This window comes from Aethalodelphis obliquidens, unplaced genomic scaffold (assembly GCF_003676395.1).
Source record: "Aethalodelphis obliquidens isolate GAN/ISIS:26980383/991018 unplaced genomic scaffold, ASM367639v1 scaffold8, whole genome shotgun sequence".
Taxonomy (NCBI): Eukaryota; Metazoa; Chordata; class Mammalia; order Artiodactyla; family Delphinidae; genus Aethalodelphis; species Aethalodelphis obliquidens.
The window spans coordinates 20,355,421-20,379,422 of NW_020837952.1; the positions used below are offsets into that span (position 1 = coordinate 20,355,421).

Consider the following 24,002-nt stretch of genomic DNA (forward strand, 5'->3'; position numbering starts at 1 on the left):
TACATACACACATACATATAAGAAAAAGGTCTCACAGCAGAATCTAATCTGCTTAACAGAAATATAAACACTTGTTTTGCCAGTTGAATTTTTATTCAAATTGTCATGTTGTTGTATTTTTAACACATCATCACATATTATGAAAATATGTGCCGGGTGTCAGGCCGGAGCCTCTTAGGTGGGAGAGCCGAGTTCAAGACATTGGTCCAACAGAAACCTGCCAGCCCCATGTAATATCAAATGGCAAAACATCTCCCAGAGATCTCCATCTCAACGCTAAAACCCACCTCCACTCAACGACCAGCAAGCTACAGTGCTGGACATCCCATGCCAAACAACTAGGAAGACAGGAACACAACCCCACCCATTAGCAGACAGGCTGCCTAAAATCATAAGTTCACAGACACCCCAAAACACACCACCGGACGCAGCCCTGCCCACCAGAAAGACAAGATCCAGCCTCATCCATCAGAACAGTCACCAGTCCCCTCCACCAGGAAGCCTACACAACCCATTGAACCAACCCTACCCACTGGGGACAGACACCAAAAACAATGGGAACTACGAACCTGCAGCCTACAAAAAGGAGACCCCAAATGCAGTAAGTTAAGCAAAATGAGAAGACAAAGAAATATACAGCAGATGAAGGAGCAAGGTAAAAACCCACCAGACCAAACAAATGAAGAGAAGATAGGCAGTCTACATGAAAAAGAATTCAGAGTAATGATAGGAAAGATGATCCAAAATCTTGGAAATACAATGGAGAAAATACAAGAAATATTTAACAAGGACCTAGAAGAACTAAAGAGCAAACAAACAACGATGAACAGCACAAAAAATGAAATTAAAAATTCTCTAGAAGGAATAAATAGCAGAATAACTGAGGCAGAAGAATGGATAAGTGACCTGGAGTTAAAATAGTGGAAATAACTACTGCAGAGCAGAATAAAGAAAAAAGAATGAAAAGAAATGAGGACAGTCTCAGAGATCTCTGGGACAACATTAAACCCAACAACATTCGAATTATAGCGGTCCCAGAAGACGAAGAGAAAAAGAAGGGGTCTGAGAAAATATTTGAAGAGATTATAGTTGAAAACTTCCCTAATATGAGAAACAAAATTGTCAGTCAAGTCCAGGAAACTCAGAGAGTCCCAAATAGGGTAAATCCAAGGAGAAATAAGCCAAGACACATATTAATCAAACTACCAAAAATTAAATACAAAGAAAAAATATTAAAAGCAGCAAGGGAAAAACAACAAATAACATACAAGGGAATCCGCATAAGGTTAACAGCTGATTTCTCAGCAGAAACTCTGCAAGCCAGAAGGGAGTGGCAGGTCATATTTAAGGTGATGAAAGGGAAAAGCCTACAAACCAAGATTACTCTACCCAGCAAGGATCTCATTCAGATTCAATGGAGAAACTAAAACCTTTACAGACAAGCAAAATCTAAGAGAATTCAGCACCACCAAACCAGTCTACAACAAATGCTAAAGGAACTTCTCTAGGCAAGAAACACAAGAGAAGGAAAAGACCTACAATAACAAACACAAAACAACTGATAAATGGTTATAGGAACATACATATTGATAATTACCTTAAATGTAAATGGATTAAATGCTCCATCTGAAAGACATAAACTGGCTGAATGGATGCAAAAACAAGACCAACATATATGCTGTCTACAAGAGACCCAATTCAGACCTAGGGACACATACAGACTGACAGTGAGGGGATGGAAAAAGATATTCCATGCAAATGGAAATCAAAAGAAAGCTGGAGCAACAATTCTCATATCAGACAAAATAGACTTTAAAGTAAAGACTATTACAAGAGACAAAGAAGAACACTACGTAATGATCAAGCGATCAATCCGTAAGCAGATATAACAATTGTAAATATTTATGCACCCAACATAAGAGCACCTCAATACATAACACAAATGCTAACAGCCATAATAAAGGAAATTGACAGTAACACAATAATAGTAGGGGACTTTACCACCACACTTTTACCAATGGACAGATCATCCAAAATGAAAATAAATAAGGAAACACAAGCTTTAAATGACACATTAAACAAGATGGACTTAATTGATATTTATAGGACATTCCATCCAAAACAACAGAATACACTTTCTTCTCAAGTGCTCATAGAACATTCTCCAGGATAGATCATATCCTAGGTCACAAATCAAGCCGTGGTAAATTTAAGAAAATTGAAATCATATCAAGTATCTTTTTTGACCACAACGCTATGAGATTAGATATCAATTATAGGAAAAATCTGTAAAAAATACAAACATATGGAGGCTAAACAATACACTACTAAATAACCAAGAGATCACTGAAGAAAAAAAGAGGAAATAAAAAAATAACTAGAAACCGGGCTTCCCTGGTGGTGCAGTGGTTGAGAGTCCGCCTGCCGATGCAGAGGACGCGGGTTCGTGCCCCGGTCCAGGAAGATCCCACATGCCGCGGAGTGGCTGGGCCCGTGAGCTATGGTCGCTGAGCCTGCGCGTCCGGAGCCTGTGCTCCGCAACGGGAGAGGCCACAACAGTGAGAGGCCCACGTACCACAAAACAAAACAAAACAAAACAAAAAATAACTAGAAACAAATGACAGTGAAAACACGATGACCAAAACCTATCATATGCAGCAAAAGCAGTTCTAAGAGGGGAGTTTATAGCAATAAAATTCTACTTCAAGAAACAAGAAACATCTCAAAGAAACAACCCAACCTTACACCTAAAGCAATTAGAGAAAGAAGAACAAAAAATGCCAAAGTTAGCAGAAGGAAAGAAATCATAAAATCAGAGCAGAAATAAATGAAAAAGAAATGAAGGAAACAATAGCAAAGATCAATAAAACTAAAAGCTGGTTCTTTGGGTAGATAAACAAAATTGATAAACCATTAGCCAGACTCATCAAGAAAAAAAGGGATAAGACACAAATCAATAGAATTGAAAATGAAAAAGGAGAAGTAACAACTGACACTGCAGAAATACAAAGTATCAAGAGGGATTACTACAGACAACTCTATGCCAATAAAATGGACAACCTGGAAGAAAAGGACAAATTCTTAGAAATGCACAACCTTCTTAGACTGAACCAGGAAGAAATAGAAAATATAAACAGACCAATCACAAGCACTGAAATTGAAACTGTGATTAAAAATCTTCAAATAGACAAAAGCCTAGGACCAGATAGCTTCACAGGCGAATTCTGTCAAACAGATAGAGAAGAGCTAACACCTATCCTTCTCAAACGCTTCCAAAATATAGCCGAGGGAGGAACACTCCCAAACTCATTCTACGAGGCCACCATCACCCTGATATCAGAACCAAGCAAAGATGTCGCAAAAAAAGAAAACTACAGACCAATATCACTGATGAGCATAGACGCAAAAATCCTCAACAAAATACTAGCAAACAGAATCCAACAGCACATTAAAAGGGTCATACACCATGATCAAGTGGGGTTTATTCCAGGAATGCAAGGTTTCTTCAACGTATGCAAATCAGTCAACGTGATACACCATATTAACAAATTGAAGGAGAAAAACCGTATGATCATCTCAATAGATGCAGGAAAAGCTTTTGACAAAATTCAACACCCATTTATGATAAAAACCCTCCAGAAAGTAGGCATAGAAGGAACTTACCTCAACATAATAAAGGCTATATATGAGAACTTACCTCAGCATAATAAAGGCTATATATGAGAACAGCCAACATCGTTCTCAATGATGAAAACCTGAAACCATTTCCACTAAGATCAGGAACAAGACAAGGTTGCCACTCTCACCACTATTATTCAACATAGCTTTGGAAGTTTTAGCCACAGCAATCAGAGACAAAGAAGAAATAAAAGGAATCTAAATCGAAAAGAAGTAAAGCTGTCACTGTTTGCAGATGACATGATACTATACATAGAGAATCCTAAAGATGCTACCAGAAAACTACTAGAGCTAATCAATGAATTTGGTAAAGTAGCAGGATACAAAATTAATGCACAGAAATCTCTTGCATTCCCGTACAGTAATGATGAAAAATCTGAAAGAGAAGTTAAGGAAACATCCGATTTACCCTTGTACGAAAAAGAATAAAATACCTAGGAATAAACCTACCTAAGGAGACAAAAGGCCTGTATGCAGAAAACTGTAAGACACTGATGAAAGAAATTAAAGATGATACAAACAGATGGAGAGATATACCATGTTCTTGGATTGGAAGAATCAACATTGTGAAAATGACTATACTACCCAAGGCAATTTACAGATTCACTGCAATCCCTATCAAACTGCCAATGGCAGTTTTCACAGAACTAGAACAAAAAATTTCACAATTTTTATGGAAACACAAAAAACCCCCAATAGCCAAAACAATCTTGGGAAATAAAAACGGAGCTAGAGGAATCAGGCTTCCAGACTTCAGACTACATTAAAATGCTACAGCAATGAAGACCGTATGGTACTGGCACAAAAACAGAAATATAGATCAATGGAAGAGGACAGAAAGCCCAGAGAAAACCCATGCACGTATGGTCACTTTATCTTTGATAAAGGAGGCAAGAATATACAGTGGAGAAAAGACAGCCTCTTCAATAAGTGGTGCTGGGAAAACTGGACAGCTACATGTAAAAAATGAAACTAGAACACTCCCTAACACCATACACAAAAATAAGCTCAAAATGGATTAAAGATCTAAATGTAAGGCCAGACACTATAAAACTCTTAGAGGAAAACATAGGCAGAACACTCTATGACATAAGTCACAGCAAGGTCCTTTTTGACCCACCTCCTATAGAAATGGAAATTAAAAAAAAATAAACAAATGGGACCTAATGAAACTCGAAAGCTTTTGCACAGCAAAGGAAACCATAAACAAGACAAAAAGACAGCCCTCAGAATGGGAGAAAATATTTGCAAATGAAGCAACTGCCAAAGGATTAACCTCCAAAATATACAAGCAGCTCATGCAGCTCGATATCAAAAAAAGAGCCCCATCCAAAAATGGGCAGAAGACCTAATTAGACATTTCTCCAAAGAAGATATACAGATTTCCAACAAACACATGAAAAGATGCCCAACATTACGAATCATTAGAGAAATGTAAATCTAAACTGCAATGAAGTATCACCTCACACCAGTCAGAATGGCTGTCATCAAAAAATCTACAAAGAATAAATGCTGGAGAGAGTGTGGAGAAAAGGGAACCCTCTTGCACTGTTGGTGGGAATGTAAATTGATACAGCCACTATGGAGAACACTATGGAGGTTCCTTAAAAAACTAAAAATAGAAGAATCATATGACCCAGCAATCCCACTACTGGGCATATACCCTGAGAAAACCATAATTCAAGAAAAGTCATGTACCACAATGTTCATTGCAGCACTATTTACAATAGCCAGTATATGGAAGCAACCTAAGTGTCCGTCAACAAAGCAATGGATAAAGAAGATGTGGTACATATATACAATGGAATATTACTCAGCCATAAAAAGAAACGAAGTTGAGTTATTTGTAGTGAAGTGGATGGATCTAGTGTCTGTCATACATAGTGATGTAAGTCAGAATGAGAAAAAAAAATACCATATGCTAACACATATATATGGAATCCAAAGAAAAAGTGGTTCTGAAGAATTTAGGGGCAGGACAGGAATAAATAAGCAGATGTAGAGAATGCACTTGAGGACACCAGGAGGGGGAAGGGTAAGCTGGGACGAGTGAGAGAGTGGCATGGACACATATACACTACCAAACGTAAAATAGATTGCTAATGGGAAGCAGCCGCATAGCACAGGGAGATCAGCTCAGTGCTTTGTGACCACCTAGAGGGGTGGGATAGGGAGGGTGGGAGGGAGACACAAGAGGGAGGGGATATGGGGATATATGTATACGTATAGCTGATTCACTTTGTTATACAGCAGAAAGTAACACACCTTTGTAAAGCAAATATACTCCAATAAAGATGTTAAAAAAAAATGTTAGGATAGATAAGACTTAAAAGGGAAATTGATGCTGCAAATTCGAAGTAAACATTAAAAATGGCATAATGGTATAACGCTTTCGTTAAATATTAGCTCATATGAAAGTTACAAGCCCAAAAGAGCGCATATTTTTTAGTCCCCTCTTTACAAATGAGAAAATTAAGGCTTGAGAAATAACTTGCTGAAAGTGTCTTAGGAGCTTGATTTTCTTTTCTAAGTTTATTTACAACACACACACACACACACACACACACACACACACACACACGATTTTAATACTTTGCTAGGTTACTTTGCAGATCTGTCAGTTTTGACACTTTGCCACTGGGTACACAGGAATGGTTCTCTATAATCTCTACAGAGCATTATCTAATTTTATTCTCACAAGAGTCCAGTGAGAAAACTAGTATGTGTTATTATACCTGAATTTGTTTCACACTGTTTCCCTTGTTACCCTGGTTCACTTTTTTATGTGTTTTAAATTCTGATTGTTCTGCAACCAACCAACACTGAGTAGAAAGATCTGATATCCTTTCTCTTTTTATTCCAAAAGGAAGGATAAAATATAAAGATATAAAATACTATAAAATGACAACTACTTTTTGCCTTGATATAATCTAAGTCCTGTGCCATTTTGGATATATTCTAAATATAAATTTTAATTGTTATTACGAACACTTGAAATATAACTTCCATACTTTTTATTATGGTACTCATCACGTACTGTACCTCATTAGGCTATTGAAAAAGATCTCTTTAAAATTCATTGCTTGCCGTTAGTTAATTTGAAGAACATTTTAGAGATATAATTAAGTAGAAAGAAAAAGGTATTTAAAAATCTATTAGAAAACTTTTCAGGGAATCATTTCTCCAAAGGTTTCATTTATAACCAAGGTGTAAAAATATTCATGAACAGTAATAACCTTCAGGTTTTAGTTATTAATTTAATAATAGAATACTAAACAACAATAGATGTTTGCCTTTTTTTCTTCTCAGACTAGACGGTATAGGGATTGTTGTCCTATTTTAGTTGGTCTCTATTCTACCTATACATTGTTGAATTCAAAAGTTCAAAAAACTAGAACCAAGTGCATCACATGAAGTTAAGTTATGCCATCTATCTAAAATGTCAGGAGGAAGTAACTTTAAAAAACAGATTTAATATCATAGAAATCGATGCCCATTTCAAAATTGTAAAAAGTTTAATCATGTGTTCATATATTAAACCCAAACCTTTAATATTGTAATTTCTTTAAATAATAATCACTTCTTAGATGAAAATGATTAAACTTGTTCTTAACCTATGTGAATTCAATAACAATTTAAATATGTTTTGCTATAAAAATCTTATTCCTGAAGACAGTGTTAGGGTTGCTCAAGGGAAACAATATCCTCAATATTTCAATCAATTTTTCTTCAGTGAATTCAGACATGATTAACTAAAATCTCTCTTTATGAGGACTTGTTTTTTAAATGCCATTTTTTAGATTATTGTTTTTTATTTTTACATCTGTAAAATTGGGTGACATTCTAAAGCTTCACAGAAATTGTGTGAATAAATACATTAAATTTTTTAAAAACCTGCAGATATAAAGTATCAGAAACTTGGGAAGCTATAAATATTTTAGAGCAATATCTGACAGATTTATTTTCCTAAGTACCACAGATTAAGCTGGGTAAAATTTCAAACTAAGAAAACTATCCCCTTCTGCCATTGAATCATAGAATTAGAAGGGGCCTTAAATGCCATTACTTGGCCTTTAGGTTATAAGTTCTACTGAGGACAAAAGACGATCAGTGGCATAAGTTCAAACATTTATATATAGGAAAATTTTACAAGAAGTTTTCGTACTCCTTTTATAATTCTTGTTTCCCAAGTTATTTCCCCCTTTTTCAAATTAATATAAGAATATGAAAATGTATACAGTATCACATACAATAAAAACGTTATACCATCTTGTATCAACAGAGTATGCGTGGTAAAAAGGGCACGGAAGTCAGGATACCTGAGATGCACTATCTCAGGCAATTCAATTAACCTGTCTGAGCCTCATTTCTTTATCTGTTCTAACACATACTGTTAATAAAGGTGTCAAGAAGTTGAAGTGCTCTTTGAAACATTAAAGATTAGATGTTTATGTTTAGTATACATTTATGTTTAAGTATTTTTTACTGTATTTCTGAAAGTTGATAATATGTAACATGTGTTGGTTACATTAGCCCACCCCATTCTAGACGTGAACAATTAATGATCTTTAACATTCATTCATTAATTTTTGTGGTATAACCTCTTCTTGTATGGCTTTTACTTAAGAGAAAGTACTCTGTAAGTTCAGCGCTTAAGAAAAGTAAAAATAAAATTTGTTTTGTTGTCTGATGTGTAAAAACTTGGATAATAGAGTGAGAATTAGAGGTTGTGCCTCTTACTCAGAACTGACATGAATGGTTTCCATGATGCATTGTGTGGTTTTGAGTCACTGTGGAAATTAGATAGACCTGTGTGTGTGTGCGTGTGTGTGTGTGTGTATAAAATATGAATTTTAAGTAAACTTCATACATTATGCAACTTCTATGAAGCATGAGTCCTGAGGGCAGCAGCAACAAAATAATTAGAATTGTAAACTATGGTTCTGGGAAGTCAATAAAGGCTGCCATTAAAAGTGAATGAGTTCTCTATCTGTATCATATTTGAAGGGGTTAAATATGTAAGTTATAAGATTACTTTTACTGGCTTCCTTTAATTGAATTAACCAGCGAATATAATCAAGTTACCATTTTCCAAAGTGATTCCAATAAGCAGAATTTATTATCTTTGTTCTAATTATATGTAGAAATATTAGAGTCTTAAATAAATGAGGTTCCTTTTTCCAACATTATTGATGATGCTGGAAAGTCTGTTATTTATTAGCACATCCCAAGAAAGCACAAGGAAAAGGGTAAGAAATAACAGTGACTTTCATAAATGAGCCCTATTATTTTAATCACTTTCTTGCTGAATAAAATAAGTAGAATGTGCACCTGAAGCCTTTTCCACAGATACATATACAATGTAACTGGAAGCCACATGAATACAGTAGTAGATTTCTTGGTTACATTTATCTTGAGAAAGAAAATTATATATACATAACAGGGTTTTATCAAGAGTAATAATGAGTAAGCTACTAAAGGTTTTCTAGCAAATTCTAGCTATAGTGATTAATTGACTAAAGAGTAGATTTCAATTAGGTATTTAGGATGGTGTCCTCTTTTAATTATTGGTACTGTGATATCTGGTATTAAGAAAACATAACTTCACTCTATTTTTACCCTTAAAATTGCAAATCTCTCTTACCCCCTAAAATGCTGTTTTCAGAACACCACAGAATAACTTCTTTGGACAAAGGAAGCTGGTTACTGGGGAACATCAATCAAACTGGCTATTTTAGAGTCAACTATGATTTAAGGAATTGGAGATTATTAATTGATCAATTAATCAGGAAACATGAGGTAAACTGGATTTACTCATCAAAGATCTGTTTTGACATATGAACATCTGCCATTTTAATCCTAAGTGATTCCATTTTTTTTTTTTTTTTTTTTTTTGGTTGCCCTCATAGGTTCTCTCTGTCAGTAACCGAGCAGGTTTGATCGACGATGCCTTCAGCCTAGCCAGGTATGTTTTCCTGTGGCTCTCCCCAATAAAACTAATGCCCTTAAGACTTCCTCTATTAAGCTAAATAGTGTATATGTATTGAATAAGAAATCTTTTAAAAATAATTTCTGTCTCACACCGTTTGTGTTTGGATATGAATTACAATCAGTGTCCCAAATTCTTGGTCAATAGTAGCCATGGGGTATTTCTGAGTCAGGAGAAGCTTGATCAATTTTTGCCACAAGTTCAATTTAACACTCAAGATTAATACTCTTTTTACAATTTCATTAATGAACTCTACAAAATGACCATTGTGCCATATTTAATTTTTGATGTAAAGTACCTTGAAGCATTGGCTTTTTTTTTCATGACATATACTAGTATATCTTTTTTTAATGTATTTTTGAATGTGATTCATTATGAAAATCTTGCGCTGCAAGACAGAAATAAATATTCTACTGGGTAAAACTGTTCTGGACAAAATATATGTCAATCTTGTAGCAGAAGTTATAGTACTAGTTATAGTAATATTTGTGTTATTTTCATAGTTAGATTTATAATGTTAAAAATCAGTTATTCTTTTGAATAGTCATTAAATAGCTATTCCTTTAAAGTAATGTTGATCGTAAACCCAAGCTATTTTACTCAATTTTGAGGCTAAATAGTAAAATAACTCAGTCCTTTTAATATTTTTTATTGTTCACATCAGTATAGTTTTAATTTTAATAATCTGATATTATGGGACAAAAATTTAGAAATGATAGAGGTGGAGAAAAGCCTGACAAGATAGTCATATGTGGAGATAAAGATTAAGTAAGATATGAAGACTTTGAAGAAAGCATTAGATATAACATGAAGATTATTTTGACATAGACGTTTAGAGAGTTCAGAAAGCCAGTAAGACAGTGTACTTAATGTAACATTGCCCTGAGAGAGAAGCAAGCTAAAGAGAGCTATGTTAAGAGTTCCACAAGGAAAGATTAGGGAACTAGAAGAGAACAAATATTACCAGTTAATTAAACACATAAATTTCCAGGCACTGTTCTGTTTTACATATAGTAATTTGTATAATTTTCACAACAACCTTATGAGATAAGCAGATCTGTATTATTATTATTATTCCCATTATATAGATGAGGAGACTGAGGGTTAGAGAAGTCAAGTAACTTACCTAAAGTCATATAGCTAGTAATTGACAGGGCCAGGGCTTCATATATATGCAGTAATAGAAGAGCCAGGTAATATAGGAAGATTGAGGGGATTTGAAGTGGTAGTTCATATGAATCCTTACGTGTTTGAAATGATGGTGAGAAAGCAAACAAGTAGTGATATCCTAAAGAGAGAGGGCAGATGGAAAGATGGAAATTGAAAGGATCTTTGACTCATCTGCATTAAATGATAGAAGCTATTTTTTAATGAAATATTTTAATTTTAGTAGATGATTTTTTTTTTCCAAAATTAAATTCCTTGTTGTCTAATACAGAACATTGCTTTCAATAACAATTTTGGAAGACTTAAACATTTGAAGTAAACAATTTCATTATCATTTATACAAATTTACCAGGGGAATGTGCAAATCTCCTTGAATATATATTGAAATTTGTTCTACTGATCATGAGATAATTTTCCTACTAGCATGGAAGTAAATAAACACAAAATTAGATTTATTCTGCATTTACTTGGGAACACCCTGCAGTCACTTGGAGTTAAGGGTTATTCACATTTCAGTGTATTCTAGTAAATGTTTCAAAGTTTTGCTACCAACCTATGTCAGTCTTCTTTCAGTTTCCTGAACACACCATGCTCCTTTTGGCTTCTTTATAGATAACAAACAGAAGAGTAGCAAATATTTATCAATATGTATGTTCCAGGCACTGTACTGAGGCTTTTATGAATGATTTTGTTCAGTCTTCTCAGTAAACCCATGGAGTGGGTGTGGTTACTGCAGCCATGTTATAGCTGAGTCGTGGAGGTTGAGAGGGGTTAAGTCTCTTAGCTAAGGGTGCACAGGTTTTAAGTGAGGGGTGGAGGGGTGACATTCAACTGCAGATAGTAGCACAGCAGCGCTTATGACCTCAGGTCAGGGTGACTGCCCATTATATGAAATTCCTTTCCACTCCCCTTGTCTGTTGGGAATATTGCTATTCACTTAAAAATAAAATTTCACTTGCACAGCCTTACCTGAAACCAATCTGTCCTTCCCAGAAAGAATAAGGTGACATCCTGTGGATCTGTACTTTAGCAGTTGTCACCTTGTAGTTCAACTACTTTTCTGGGTCCCTGTGATTTTTGGGTGATCTTGAGGGCAGGGCTTTGTCTCATCCTTGTATTACTACTGCCTAACTTAATCTTTGGTACAGGATTATACCAATATATATTTGTTGAATGAATTGCTAATTAACTATTAATTATTCAGACTATAAACTTTCAGGCCCACTATCTTTTTGTGCAATTAAGTACACATATTCTGGGTATTTTTTATGGTTGTTTTTTAAATATATAAAAACCACATGAATGCATTCTAGTTGTAGTGATTAAAACAAGAGAGACAACAATGTGAAAATTTTCTTTTACTCCTTCCATGACATCCTATAGCTCTTACCCTCCCTCTTCACAGATAAAATAAATATTTGCTGTATATAAATCCAGCCTTTTTTTTTTTTTTTTTTTTGCGGTACGCGGGCCTCTGACTGTTGTGGCCTCTCCCGTTGCCGAGCACAGGCTCCGGACGCGCAGGCTCAGCCGCTCTGCAGCATGTGGGATCTTCCCGGACTGGGGCATGAACCCGTGTCCCCTGCATCAGCAGGCGGACTCTCAACCACTGCGCCACCAGGGAAGCCCAAATCCAGCCATTTTTAAACATTTCCATACAGTTTAATTTTTTTTATGTGAACAGAAATACATTCTGTTTTCTACTCATTTATAAAAATAAATCTGAGGAGCTTTATTCCAGTGTTGCTAAATCTTCATTATTATAATCAAGACTGCACTGAGTGTGCCTGAACAGTCTTTTGTTGCACATATACGTATTTTTATAGGATTGATTCCTGAAAGAGGAATTTTTGGTTTAAAGAGTATAAGATTTTTGATAAATATTACAAATTGTATTCCAAAGTGTTTCCCAGTAGAACCCTCCGTCAACCACATACGAGAGGGCCCTATGCCCCCAAACCCTTCATGATAATAAAGAGTATATACATCTTTTACATTTTTGACAGTATGGCAGCAAAAATAATTTTTTTGAAGCTGTTACAGAACTAGTTGAATTAACTTGTGCATCTTTTCATATACATCTGCCATGTGTATTTTGTTTTCTTCTGTGAATTGTTACCTGGTTAAAGGAAAAACAAAAGCCTAATAGAAGATGGGTGAGGTATTTTTCCTACCCTTTTCCTATATATTTTGGATTTTTTTGGATTTTACTCCTTTTTGTAGAAAACAATTTTACAGTATTTTCTCTCAACACTGTCATTTTTTTTTATACTTTGTGGTGTATTTCATCATCTCAAAGGCTTTTAATTTATATGTTAAATCATTCCTTTTGTAGCTTTCCATTTCTTTGGTTCTGACTTCCATAGAAGACCTTCTCTATATGAACATTTTGAAAATATTTCATTTTTTATTTGAAAGCTATTTTGTTTTTGCATCTATCTCCTCACCCTTCCTTCTCTAATTAGTTTTTATGTATAGAATGGAAGAGTGGTCTAATTTTCTTTAACATTAATATATTTATAACCAATTATTTAATCCTATTTGTTTAAAGGACTTTCTTATTCATAGATTTGAAATGATATCTTTATCTTAATGAAAATGCTTATATTTTAGGGAATTCATTCAATTCTGTTTAACTGGTCTCTGTTGTTTTTGGCACTAGTACCATGTTGCTCTGATTAGCTTTCTAGTATGTTGTGGTTGACAACATTTTCTCTTGTTCTTGTTCAAAATCTTACGTGTTTTCTCTTAAGTATAGATTTTTAAATCAGTTTGACAAAGCCCATTAAAAATCCTGCTGCAGTTTTGACTGAATATGCATTGATTGGATTTATAAGTTAATTTTTAAAGAATTAACATATTTTCAAATGTGAGCTTTCCAATATCAAAACATGTTGTTTCTCCCCATTTTTTTAGGTCCCTAAGTCAAGCTCTATAGCTTTATTTACATTGGTTCTGGAAATGTCATATTCCTCCTTTTTTATAGTATATGCTTCTATAGGAAATGGCACTGCTTCTGCACTTAGATGCTCTAATTTTCATTACTTATGTGTAAGGAATTAATCAATTGCCTCGCAAATATCATTGTGTTATGACTTGAACTTTGAAATTAGTGACTAAATGCCTAGATATTTTTTGTTGGGTGTTCATGTTTCTTGTTGGTTTTTGTTTTGATGAAGCATTGCTAGATTGAGAGATATAAAAATGAACAAGATGCATTTCTTGTTTTCAATGAATTCATGGTCTAGCAGGGACAGTACACGGTAGACAATTAACTATATTCAGTATGTCAATACGATGAATAAAATATTATGCAAATGTTGTAATATAAAGAATTAATGTGGTCTAGAAAGATTATGGAGGATATCATATAGGAAATACCATCAGAAAAATGAAAGTTTGCCATGGAAATCTACTAAAGTTTTAAAAGTAATAAAATGAGAGCAGGAAAAAGTGTAAACTAGAGGATGGATTTAGGGCAAGAGAACTATTACCACAGTGATGCTCATGCAACAAATTGATTGAAACATAGATTTGAGAAGGAGTGGAATTGGCAGCTAGATAACGTAAGAACTCTTACTGAAGTTATTTATTAGCTTAATATGTAGTAGAAACTGGAAATTTGGAAGATGCGCTTTAGGAAGTATAATATACACTGGATTTGGATATTTAAAGTCATTAACATGCTCTGAGTATGATTTTAAAAAGCTATAAAAGTGTGTAGAGCTGGATTGTGGACCTATGTGGTATTTTGTTTGAAAATAGTCAAAATACGTGAAAATTGTTTGGAACATTTGTTCATATGGAAGAGTTCCAGAGATAAATCATCATCATCATCACCATCATCATCACCACCTTTGCCCTGGGCAGTTACTGCATTGATTTACTTATTTAGTCACCAGTTTCCTGGAAAATTCAATTATGTATTGTAGAACACATGCCAGATTATTGCATTATTAATGTCATAACATATATTTTTAGCTTGCATAGCATATTTAAAAAATTCTGTTACAGGCTATTCCATTAAGGACCCAATCACCTAAAAAAGCCTAACTAGGACAGACTCTTACAACTTAGTTTGCAAATTTTGTTAAGAAATAGGATAGCAGTTATATCTTCTAAAGTATTAGTGTTTTATTAACAATAAGCACAAGAACCTGTACCTGGAGATTATGAATGTCACACTTAGAAGCGCTCTAAGTACTGGTGAGCTGTCATCAGTAATAGTTAATACATTTTTGAAGACGGTATAAGTTAAAAAATTAATAAATACATTTTTATCAACTTGTTTCTGAGTTTATAAATCTGCGACATGTTAGGAGAACTGGAAATTCAGTATGTGAGCCAGTGAAAATATAATGGCTCATGAAGAAGCAGACTATGAGAATACCTCAAACCTACCCTCATGCATTGTTTTTTTTTCTGGGCCTTAGTTTCAGGACTGATAGCAGCATTGTTAAAACTGCCTTAACAATGTTTGCAAGCTGATTGGTACTAACCTGCTCCTTGTGAGACTTCCTCTGTCATAGTTTTTATTAGAAATTCTGTCTTCTGGATGGCTCTCCTGTACCTTGTTTAAAGTTTCCCCTGCCAAACATGTGTTCATTACTTCTTTGCTCATTGCAGAAAATAGGAGCGTTATGTACCTAAAAAGCAACTTCATCTTGAACTGGGCTAGAGGAAGAGTAGCTTTTCCTGTGTTGATGGCTGGACGTTTAAATTGTAATGTGTTGACCTTTTGTAGGGGACATTGAGAAGGAATGACTTAGAAACCTTTTATGAGAAATACCTTGGCAGACTGGACATTTTGTCCTGATTTCCCCACTCGGTTATGGAAATAACAGGACTGCTTCACTTCACCTGAACATGGCTATGCAAACCCTGACTAAGGCTCCTGGATCCCTCTGACATTGTCTGCTGCTTTATAAATTCTGATTTCAAAAAGGATATTTAGTTTCAGAATTCTTTCCTCAATTCCTGCCTTTTTCTTTTTTGAAAGTGCTATATAATCTCAGTATAAACATTTTTCTTCCTTAGCTGTGTTTTATAATGGAATCATAAGAGTTATTAATAATAGAATACTGGGAATACTGATTAAAATGGGTTTTATATTGTACTCACTGGGCAGGGAGAGAAGGATGATTCTTCAGCTGTTTATATTAGAATCATTTGGGAGAAGTAACCATGTGTAGATTATGTTCTTATTTATCTTTTGTTAAGCCACTAGAATGTGTGTGCAAAAGGATTACAATTAAATACTTATGAAATCCTGAAAGTGATAAAATTGTTTATTGCAAAACAAGATTTATTGTTAGCTATATGCTTCCAATCTTCTGCCATTGACCAAAGGCTATTTAAAATTAGCTTGTAGTTATGGTTTGGGACTTTCTGGCCAGGGCAGATCTTTCCATGCTCTGAATAGTGACTCATAATGAGTTCATGCAGATTTGTGGCCATCCCTAAGAGATCACAATATTTCTCACATCTCTGAGGCTGGGGATTTAATTACTTGTCTTTATCAGCTAACATTCCTCTTGAGATATACAAAAAAGTCACCTTGAAGCCCTCTCATTTCATACCTTTCTGCATGCAATTACTTAAAAATTCATATCCAAAAGGCCTCCAAATTGGTCTTAGTTTACGCAACACTTTGTCACAGTAAATGTTGAAAATAGTTTGAAAGCATTTTCAGGACATTTACTGTAATGAGCTGGGAGTCTTCAGCTTTCTTTCTATGACTACCCAGGAAAAGGCTAGAGTGGATTCCTGAATTTTCAAGCCACACTGTTCCTAGAGGGGTAGCCGGCTTGCTCAAGGTTAAGGAGTGAGGTAACATGTTCCTTTGAGCTATCTTTAGAAACCTTTTGAGGGTGGAGTCACAGATGTTGTCCTTGAGATAAGGATTTAGGGGGGAGCTACCATACCTTCCAGGTACTTTTGAGAAGTTCAAACCTCCTGGGGCGTAAGGGCAGACAAACTTTCTTAGAGACATTTCAATTGTACTGCATTAAATCAAAAGCCAATTTGTAACCTTCCAGTGCAAAATTTGTGTTTCAGCTCTGTAGGTGAAAATGTTTTAATATTAATGTCTAATGTCTGAGAGTGCTGAGTGGAAAGTAGAAGAGAGATATTTCGACATCCTTCTTTAGGTTTGATCCATTTTCATAACAGCCTGCACTCTTGAGTTACAAAAGTGTGGGTGATGTTTGTAGCTTACATGGATTTGCGTAAGCCATTCTTTTTTAAGAATAAATAGTCTAAATTTCCAAATGCAAGTACAAATTTGTTTGAATATGTGTATATATGCTCTTTAGTGTCTCACAAATTTAAAAAATTAGAATTCACATTGTAGTTAGTACTGTCTGGTCACATTTGACACAAAGCTATGATTCTTTTGATTTTATAATTGCTTTGAAACCTGAGCCTGAGATTTCATAAGAATTTCTCTAGGATTTCTCTAAGCTTCCCAATAATTTGAAATACCTGTTCACACATAATTTAAATTATTTAGGTAAAGCTTCCTCCAAAATGGTCATTTATACCATCAGCTTCACTTGAATAGATATTTGTAATATGTGCTTTTAGCACAGAGACCTAAGTATTCCTCTGATGTTAGATTCTTGGACTGTGATAGTATCATCTTAGTGTTTTTCCTTCCATGAATTTGAGTTATCTCCTCTCCTGCTTGCTGGGAATCTTTTGCATATTCAGGTGCAGTGCTTTGAGTATGAGCTGAGAGACCACCTGCATCAGGACCACCGCACCTGAGACGTTTTATTAAAAATTGCATATTCCCACCACTACCTAGGATCTGCATTCTGTGAAGCACCTCATGTGATTCTGACACCCACAGCAATATGAAAATCACTGCTTTTGAGGCCCAGAAGGTATTTATGGCATCAGTTTAGACAGGCAGGTGCTCCTGTGGAGCTAAAAGGCCTTAGAGTAGCATCCTCAATAGCAGTGAGGGTGGCTTTCTTTGGATCCTAGTGTCATGAGCTGATCATTCAACAATCAGGACATCAGGGATTCAGTTTTAACTATTCAAAAACACTTTTTTATTCTTGTTATTAAATATGTTACCATTTCGGATATGCCATCTGATAGCTGTGAACAAAACTCAAAATCTGGGTGTCTTAGAAATTTTCCCAAGCATGGAAATCTCCTGGAGGCTTCTCATATAATTAGGAGACACCTTTATGTTTATTTTATTTATTTATTTTTTAATTGGAGTAAAATTGCTTTACAATGTTGTGTTAGTTTCTGCTGTACAATGAAGTGAGTCAGCTATATGTATACCTATATCCCCTCCCTCTTGGACCTCCCTCCCACCCCCCATCCCACCCATCTAGGTCGTCACAGAGCACCAAGCTGAGCTCCCAAATGAGCATACTAACACAGATCAACCATACTGAATTCTGAGGTGTTCAGCAGTTTTCCAGGGTGAACAACATGGCAGAATTTTCTTGCAAGTTAATCTGGCGTCTAAACCTGGAGTAATTTGTAAATCTATTGACAGTGCAAGTAGGCAGGAACAGTAGAGCTACCTGGAGCAAGTGTTAAGTGTGAGAAGAAGGCATCTTTAGCTTTTGTAGTTATTCTGTGATAGTTTTTGAGGGACTCAGGAACTTACAAAGATGAAGGAAAGGAAAGGAAAGGAAATAGGTTCTTTCAGCAAGAAATAATTGATAAGAAAGAAGAAAACAAGAATTTTGTGGTAGACTTAGTCTGTGGAGAAAAGTAAATGAGTCCTCTGGCATTTAGTCTGTTCATGTAAAAGCCTAATTTTCAAAGAAATCTCAAAAAACCTCTTTTCATTTTTATTATGATAAATTATAGAGAAATTTTTAAAATGAGGAATATATGAATATAGGTATTCATGCAGGCTTTATGCTAGAGTAATTACTTTAAGGTGTCTTGTAATGATATTTTCTCACTTTGGAACAGAGATTCTTAGGGGCCTTTCTGATCGCAAGCTTTCTTAACAAACATACTAATCAGCCAGTTATAAGAACTGCTCGTATTTTTCTCCTAGAACTCATAAAATCTATTTTGGGCATCAATAACTTACTTACCTGAGGTAGCAATGCTATCCTGATAAGGAAACTAGAATAAAGGTAATGGAAAATAAGTGTTTTACGTTAGTTTCTACTTGCCACGAAAATATAGAAGATTTCATTTTTATACTTGAAGAGACAATGATTTGGGAAAGAGCGGAAAGGAAAGGAAACTTAGTTCCAACATTTTGTGCAATGAAGGTGAGCGATTAATTCAGAATAGCACACACTTTTGCTTATATGGCAAATCTTAAAGCCTTGGGAGATTATTTTAAATACATGAGGTTCTCCCTTAATTGCATGCAATTTCAACTAGCCTGTGTGGAATATTTCAAATGCCCTTATGTGAAATGGAGTACTAGTGAAGAGGCCTTCACCATTTTGGATGTGAGAAAACATCAGATTAGGAAAACTGGACTTGTTGCAACTGTGCCAAAGCCTATTTAATGTTATTTAAAGATATAGGTACAGGCCGACTCAGAAGCTAAGAAGTAGCACGTGGCCCTGCGGAATCAGACCACATTAGAATCGCAGATTGACTTCTTCCTTCCTAAAGTGGAATGGCCTGGAGTACAGTGGATTTGAGCTTCAGAAGGGAGGGAGGCAGGGGTTTCCTGTTGCTCAGCTGCTTCAGCTAATTAGGGTGAGGATTAAACAGAAGTTCAGTATCAGCTCTCCAGGTCACCAGGTGGTAGTGCTAACCAGAGGGGAAAAAAGAGAGTTTTCATAAGAAAGAAAATGTTACTCTAGCAGTCCATATGCGACAAATTAAGTAAGGCCAATAGGCTCCGAAGAGAATAATGATTGAGTATCAGAGAGTTTTATGTGTATGCTGACTTAAACACACTCTAAATTCGTGGAGGGTTCTTGGGAATGCTGTCAGAAATGCCAAAATAGAAAGGACTCCGGGTGAAAATTACTTGGCTTTGCATTCCCAGTGTGCAAATGCACTGGAAGTTAATTGCATAAGCTGAGGGCAGATCACGGGCTTTATCTAGGCCGTATCGAGGGAACTGTTACTTCCCCTGTTTCAACTGATAGTGAGACTAAAATTATTATAGAAATATAGTTAATATGCAGAGCAATTAAGCCCCTTGCCTCCTAGCTTACCACACTTTTTAATTTCCATCTTTGTAGAGTTTTTCAGGTTTCCTATTTACATTTTTAAAATGTTACTGCAGTCTGTTGAATTTTGACATTGATAGACTATCAGCTATTTCATAGAGTGAAGAGTTGAGAAATCCATATGAAAATTTGTGTTTCAATAAATGCAAAAGTAATACATAGGGTATTTCAATAAATTATATAGTGTGAACGTTAATAAGTTGGTTGACAGGTAGATAGATGATGGATACATGGATTGAAAGGTAGGTGGATAACAAAGACAGAGCCATGATACTTATTTCATGCTGTGAGGAAATCATTATATTTGGCCTCAGAAAGATTATTTTGTCATGTTTGCTTTTCATATGGGAAAAGTCATACAGAATTTTATTTTTTATTATATTTATTTATTTATTTATTTTCTGTGTTTTTTTTGTCTGTGTCGGGTCTTGGCTGTGGCATGTGGGGTCTTCGTTGAGGTGTACGTGATCTTTCGATGCAGCACAGGCTCTTTGTTGTGTGCGCAGGCTTCCCTCTAGTTGTGGTGTGTGGATTTTTTCTCTCTCCAGTTGTGGCGCACAGGCTCCAGGGTGCGTGGGCTCTGTAGTTTGCGACATGTGGGCTCTCTTGTTGAGGCACACGAACTCAGTAGTTGTTCCACGCGGGCTTAGTTGCCCCACGGCATGTGGGATCTTAGTTCACCGACCAGGGATCGAACCCACGTCCCCTGCACTGGAAGGGATGTTCTTTACCACTGGACCACCAGGGAAGTCCCCAGAATTTTAAAAGTCAAGAATCTTAGCCGATGTTTAGTTAAAATAAATTCAATTGATTTTCTTAGCGAAAGGAAGATATTGAGATAAAATATGAACATGAATTATATACTAAATAGTTATCACATATAACAATAGAAAGTTCCAAGTGTTGGTGAAGACATTTTCAAATATTTATTTACTTCAAAGATATGCCAAATTCAGAGTGAGGTAGAAACATATGTTCTTTATTTGTTAGTCTGTACTTTATCTTTATAGAATGTATAGAAACCAGTAGGAAAAACTTTCAATAGCTATTTACCTGGTTTGTATGTCATCATTCAATATCTATTTTTCATTCCAGATAAGTTAATCATTTTCTGAAGCATATATGCATGACATTAAAATGAACTGTGTGTTCTCCTTATTCTCAACAGATAAGTGATATGAGAACATCTTTCATAAACAGGCAAAATGAAAATAATGAAAAACATGAGAAGCAAGTACGTCAAAATAATTTTAGTGGGTTGACCTTTTTTATTTCAATTTCTGATGCTCATTAGTAAGAATAATTCACAAATGGAAAGTTCTGTAATACAAAGTTAGTCAGCAATGTCTTCCAATTGTATAGTAACAGCTTTGCACATTTGAAGATAGATGGGAATTAAAAATATACATAGATAGGGATGGAAATGGTGATCCCATGTGGCCTGTCCACAATGTGACAGTTCATTAATTCAACAAATATTTAGTAAACACCTACTATGTACCAGGCAGTATTATAGACACTAGAGTAAATAGTAGTGAATAAAAGAGCCAAAGTCTCTGCTTATATTACAGTGGATAGGATTACAGTTAATTTATCAAGCAAGTAAAAATTTGTCAGGTGGTGATACTTTCAGAGTAAATAAATAAAAAGCAAAAAGAATGGGAGAGTTTGGAGAAGGCTAACAGAGAAGGAGTTTATTTTAAATATCGTGGTCAGGGAAGCTCTTGTTTTTCAGTTGATATTTGAGTTGTTATTTATGTTGGGAATAGAGCATTCCAGACAGAGGAACAGCACATGCAAAGGCCCTGAGGTAGAATGTGTGTGGCATGTCCAAGGGAAAGCAAATAGACAGATGTGACTCTAATGGAGTGAGTAAGGAGTATAGCAAGATGAGATGATTTAGGGAGGGAGGTAACAGCACTGACCATGTAAGGCCTTATAGACTATTGTAAGAATTGGGGGTTTTATTTAGAGTGAGAGGGAAAGCCATTGGGAGGGTTTTGAACAAAAGAGTGATGTGCTCAGACATGTTCTTGTAGGATCACTCTGGCTGTTTTATTGAGAATATACTGTGAGGAAGCCAGGGTGGAAGCAGGGAAAGTAGTTAGGAGAGCAATTAAGACAAACTCTATTTAGAAAGCTGTTGAGAACTATAATATGGCTATTTACCTGGTGAGGAACAAGAGATGCCCTGGGGCACCTTGGTAGCCTCCTGGATGGCAGAGGTTTGCATGCCAGAGATACAGACCCTTACAGATGTTTTCCTGGAAAATGGTTACTCATTAAACAGTAATAGCAAGAAAAAACAGACATTTATATTTTTTAAACATTTGGGTTGCTTCCAGTTTTAGTTTATTATGAATAATGCTGCTATGAATATTTGCATAAACAGCTTCATGTGATTATGTTTCCCTTTCTCTTAATAAATACCTAGGAGTGGACTTGCTGGGTTGTCTGGCAAGATTATTAGATACTACCCTATTGTTTTCCAAAGTGACTGGACCACTTTGCATTCCAACAAGCAATACATGACAGTTTCATTTGCTTTGCATTCTCACCAACACTTAGTATTGCCAGTCTTTTTAACATTAGCCATTATATTGGGTGTGGAATGTATCTTATTATTATTGACTTAGTTTGCACTTCTTTAGTGATCAAGGATATTGAGAATCTTTTCATGCACTTATTTTTCATCTCTGTATCTTCTTTTGTGAAATATCTGTTAAAATCTTTTATCCATTTAAAAAAATTGAGCTGTTTTATTATTGAGGTATAAGAATTCTGTATATTGACCTTATGTTCTGCAACCTTGACAAGTTTCATTATTATTTCTTATAGCTATTTAATAGTTTCCTTTAAAGGTTTTCTACAAACATTGTAATGTCATCTGGAGATAACTATAGTTTTATTTCTTCCTTTTCAATCTTTATGCATTTTATTTCCCTATCTTAATAATTTTGAAATGCTCTCTAATATTCTTTTTTATGGTTATATATACCATAACTAACTTAAAATATTTATATTATTGGACATTAAGAATGCTTTCAAACTTTCACTTAGAATAATTCTGACAAATATATTTGTGCATGCAGTTTTATTATTTATTTGCTGTTTACTAAGATATAGTTTTGGAACTTCAATTTTTGAGTCCATGGTTAAAATCATTGAAACAGATTGTCACGTGCTCTTAAATATTGGCAAATTTCTCCCAAGAATAATATGAGAGTATTTCTAGCATGGCTAATTTTAAAACTGATATTATTAATTTCAGTTTTTATATTATTCTATTCTCTAGACCAAAATAAGTTTAAGAAATAATTATTTTTAAAAAAATAATTGCTCTCTCTTCTCTAATTTTGTTTAGAAAATTATAGTGGTTAAGATCATTGACTGCAGAATTAAATACAGATATTAGTCCCAGCTGCAACAAAAAATGTAACCTTGAGCAAGTTACTGACTTTTAGCCTTAGTTTCCTCAATTACAAAATGTGGATAAAAGAGTATCCACATCAGAGTTTTAGTGTGAATATTAAGTGAGATCATGTAATTAAATAAAAGTTCTACGTAGCTCCAGTTCCAATAAGCGCTCAATCAATATTTTCTGTTATTATATGACATTCCATAACAGACTGGGATCTGTCATGACATTCAAGAGACATATGATATTGAGTTGAGACTTTAGGGCTAGAAAAGTAGTTAATCCAGGATAGGTTTTTACGTTAGTTTTACCTCAATTTAAAACAAATTATTCAGGATATATTTTATTAGAAATGCATACCACTGTACTGAAGTAAAAAATGTATACCCAAGTTTTAATCTGAATGTAGTTTGTTGAAGTTGTTGACTCAGTTTTCATCTTAATTTGTCTTTGTCTATAACATTCTCTTTCTTAGCTTTCTTTTGAGAAAAAATACTACTGTAATTTAGAATAATTCTTCCAATATGAAGCATGTAATTTTAAATATCATGGTTGAATGTTAATATTA

At 34.9% G+C, this 24,002-nt stretch overlaps 1 protein-coding gene across 1 annotated transcript in view; it reads left to right on the plus strand.

Annotated features, from left to right (window-relative positions):
• The window catches only part of TRHDE (thyrotropin releasing hormone degrading enzyme), a 398,603-nt gene that overhangs the window by 306,256 nt on the left and 68,345 nt on the right, over positions 1-24,002 (plus strand). Inside the window, exons 11-12 of the mRNA XM_027107052.1 lie at positions 9,344-9,477; positions 9,588-9,643. Coding sequence (XP_026962853.1) covers positions 9,344-9,477; positions 9,588-9,643 — 190 coding nt within the window. The remainder of the gene's footprint in view (positions 1-9,343; positions 9,478-9,587; positions 9,644-24,002) is intronic.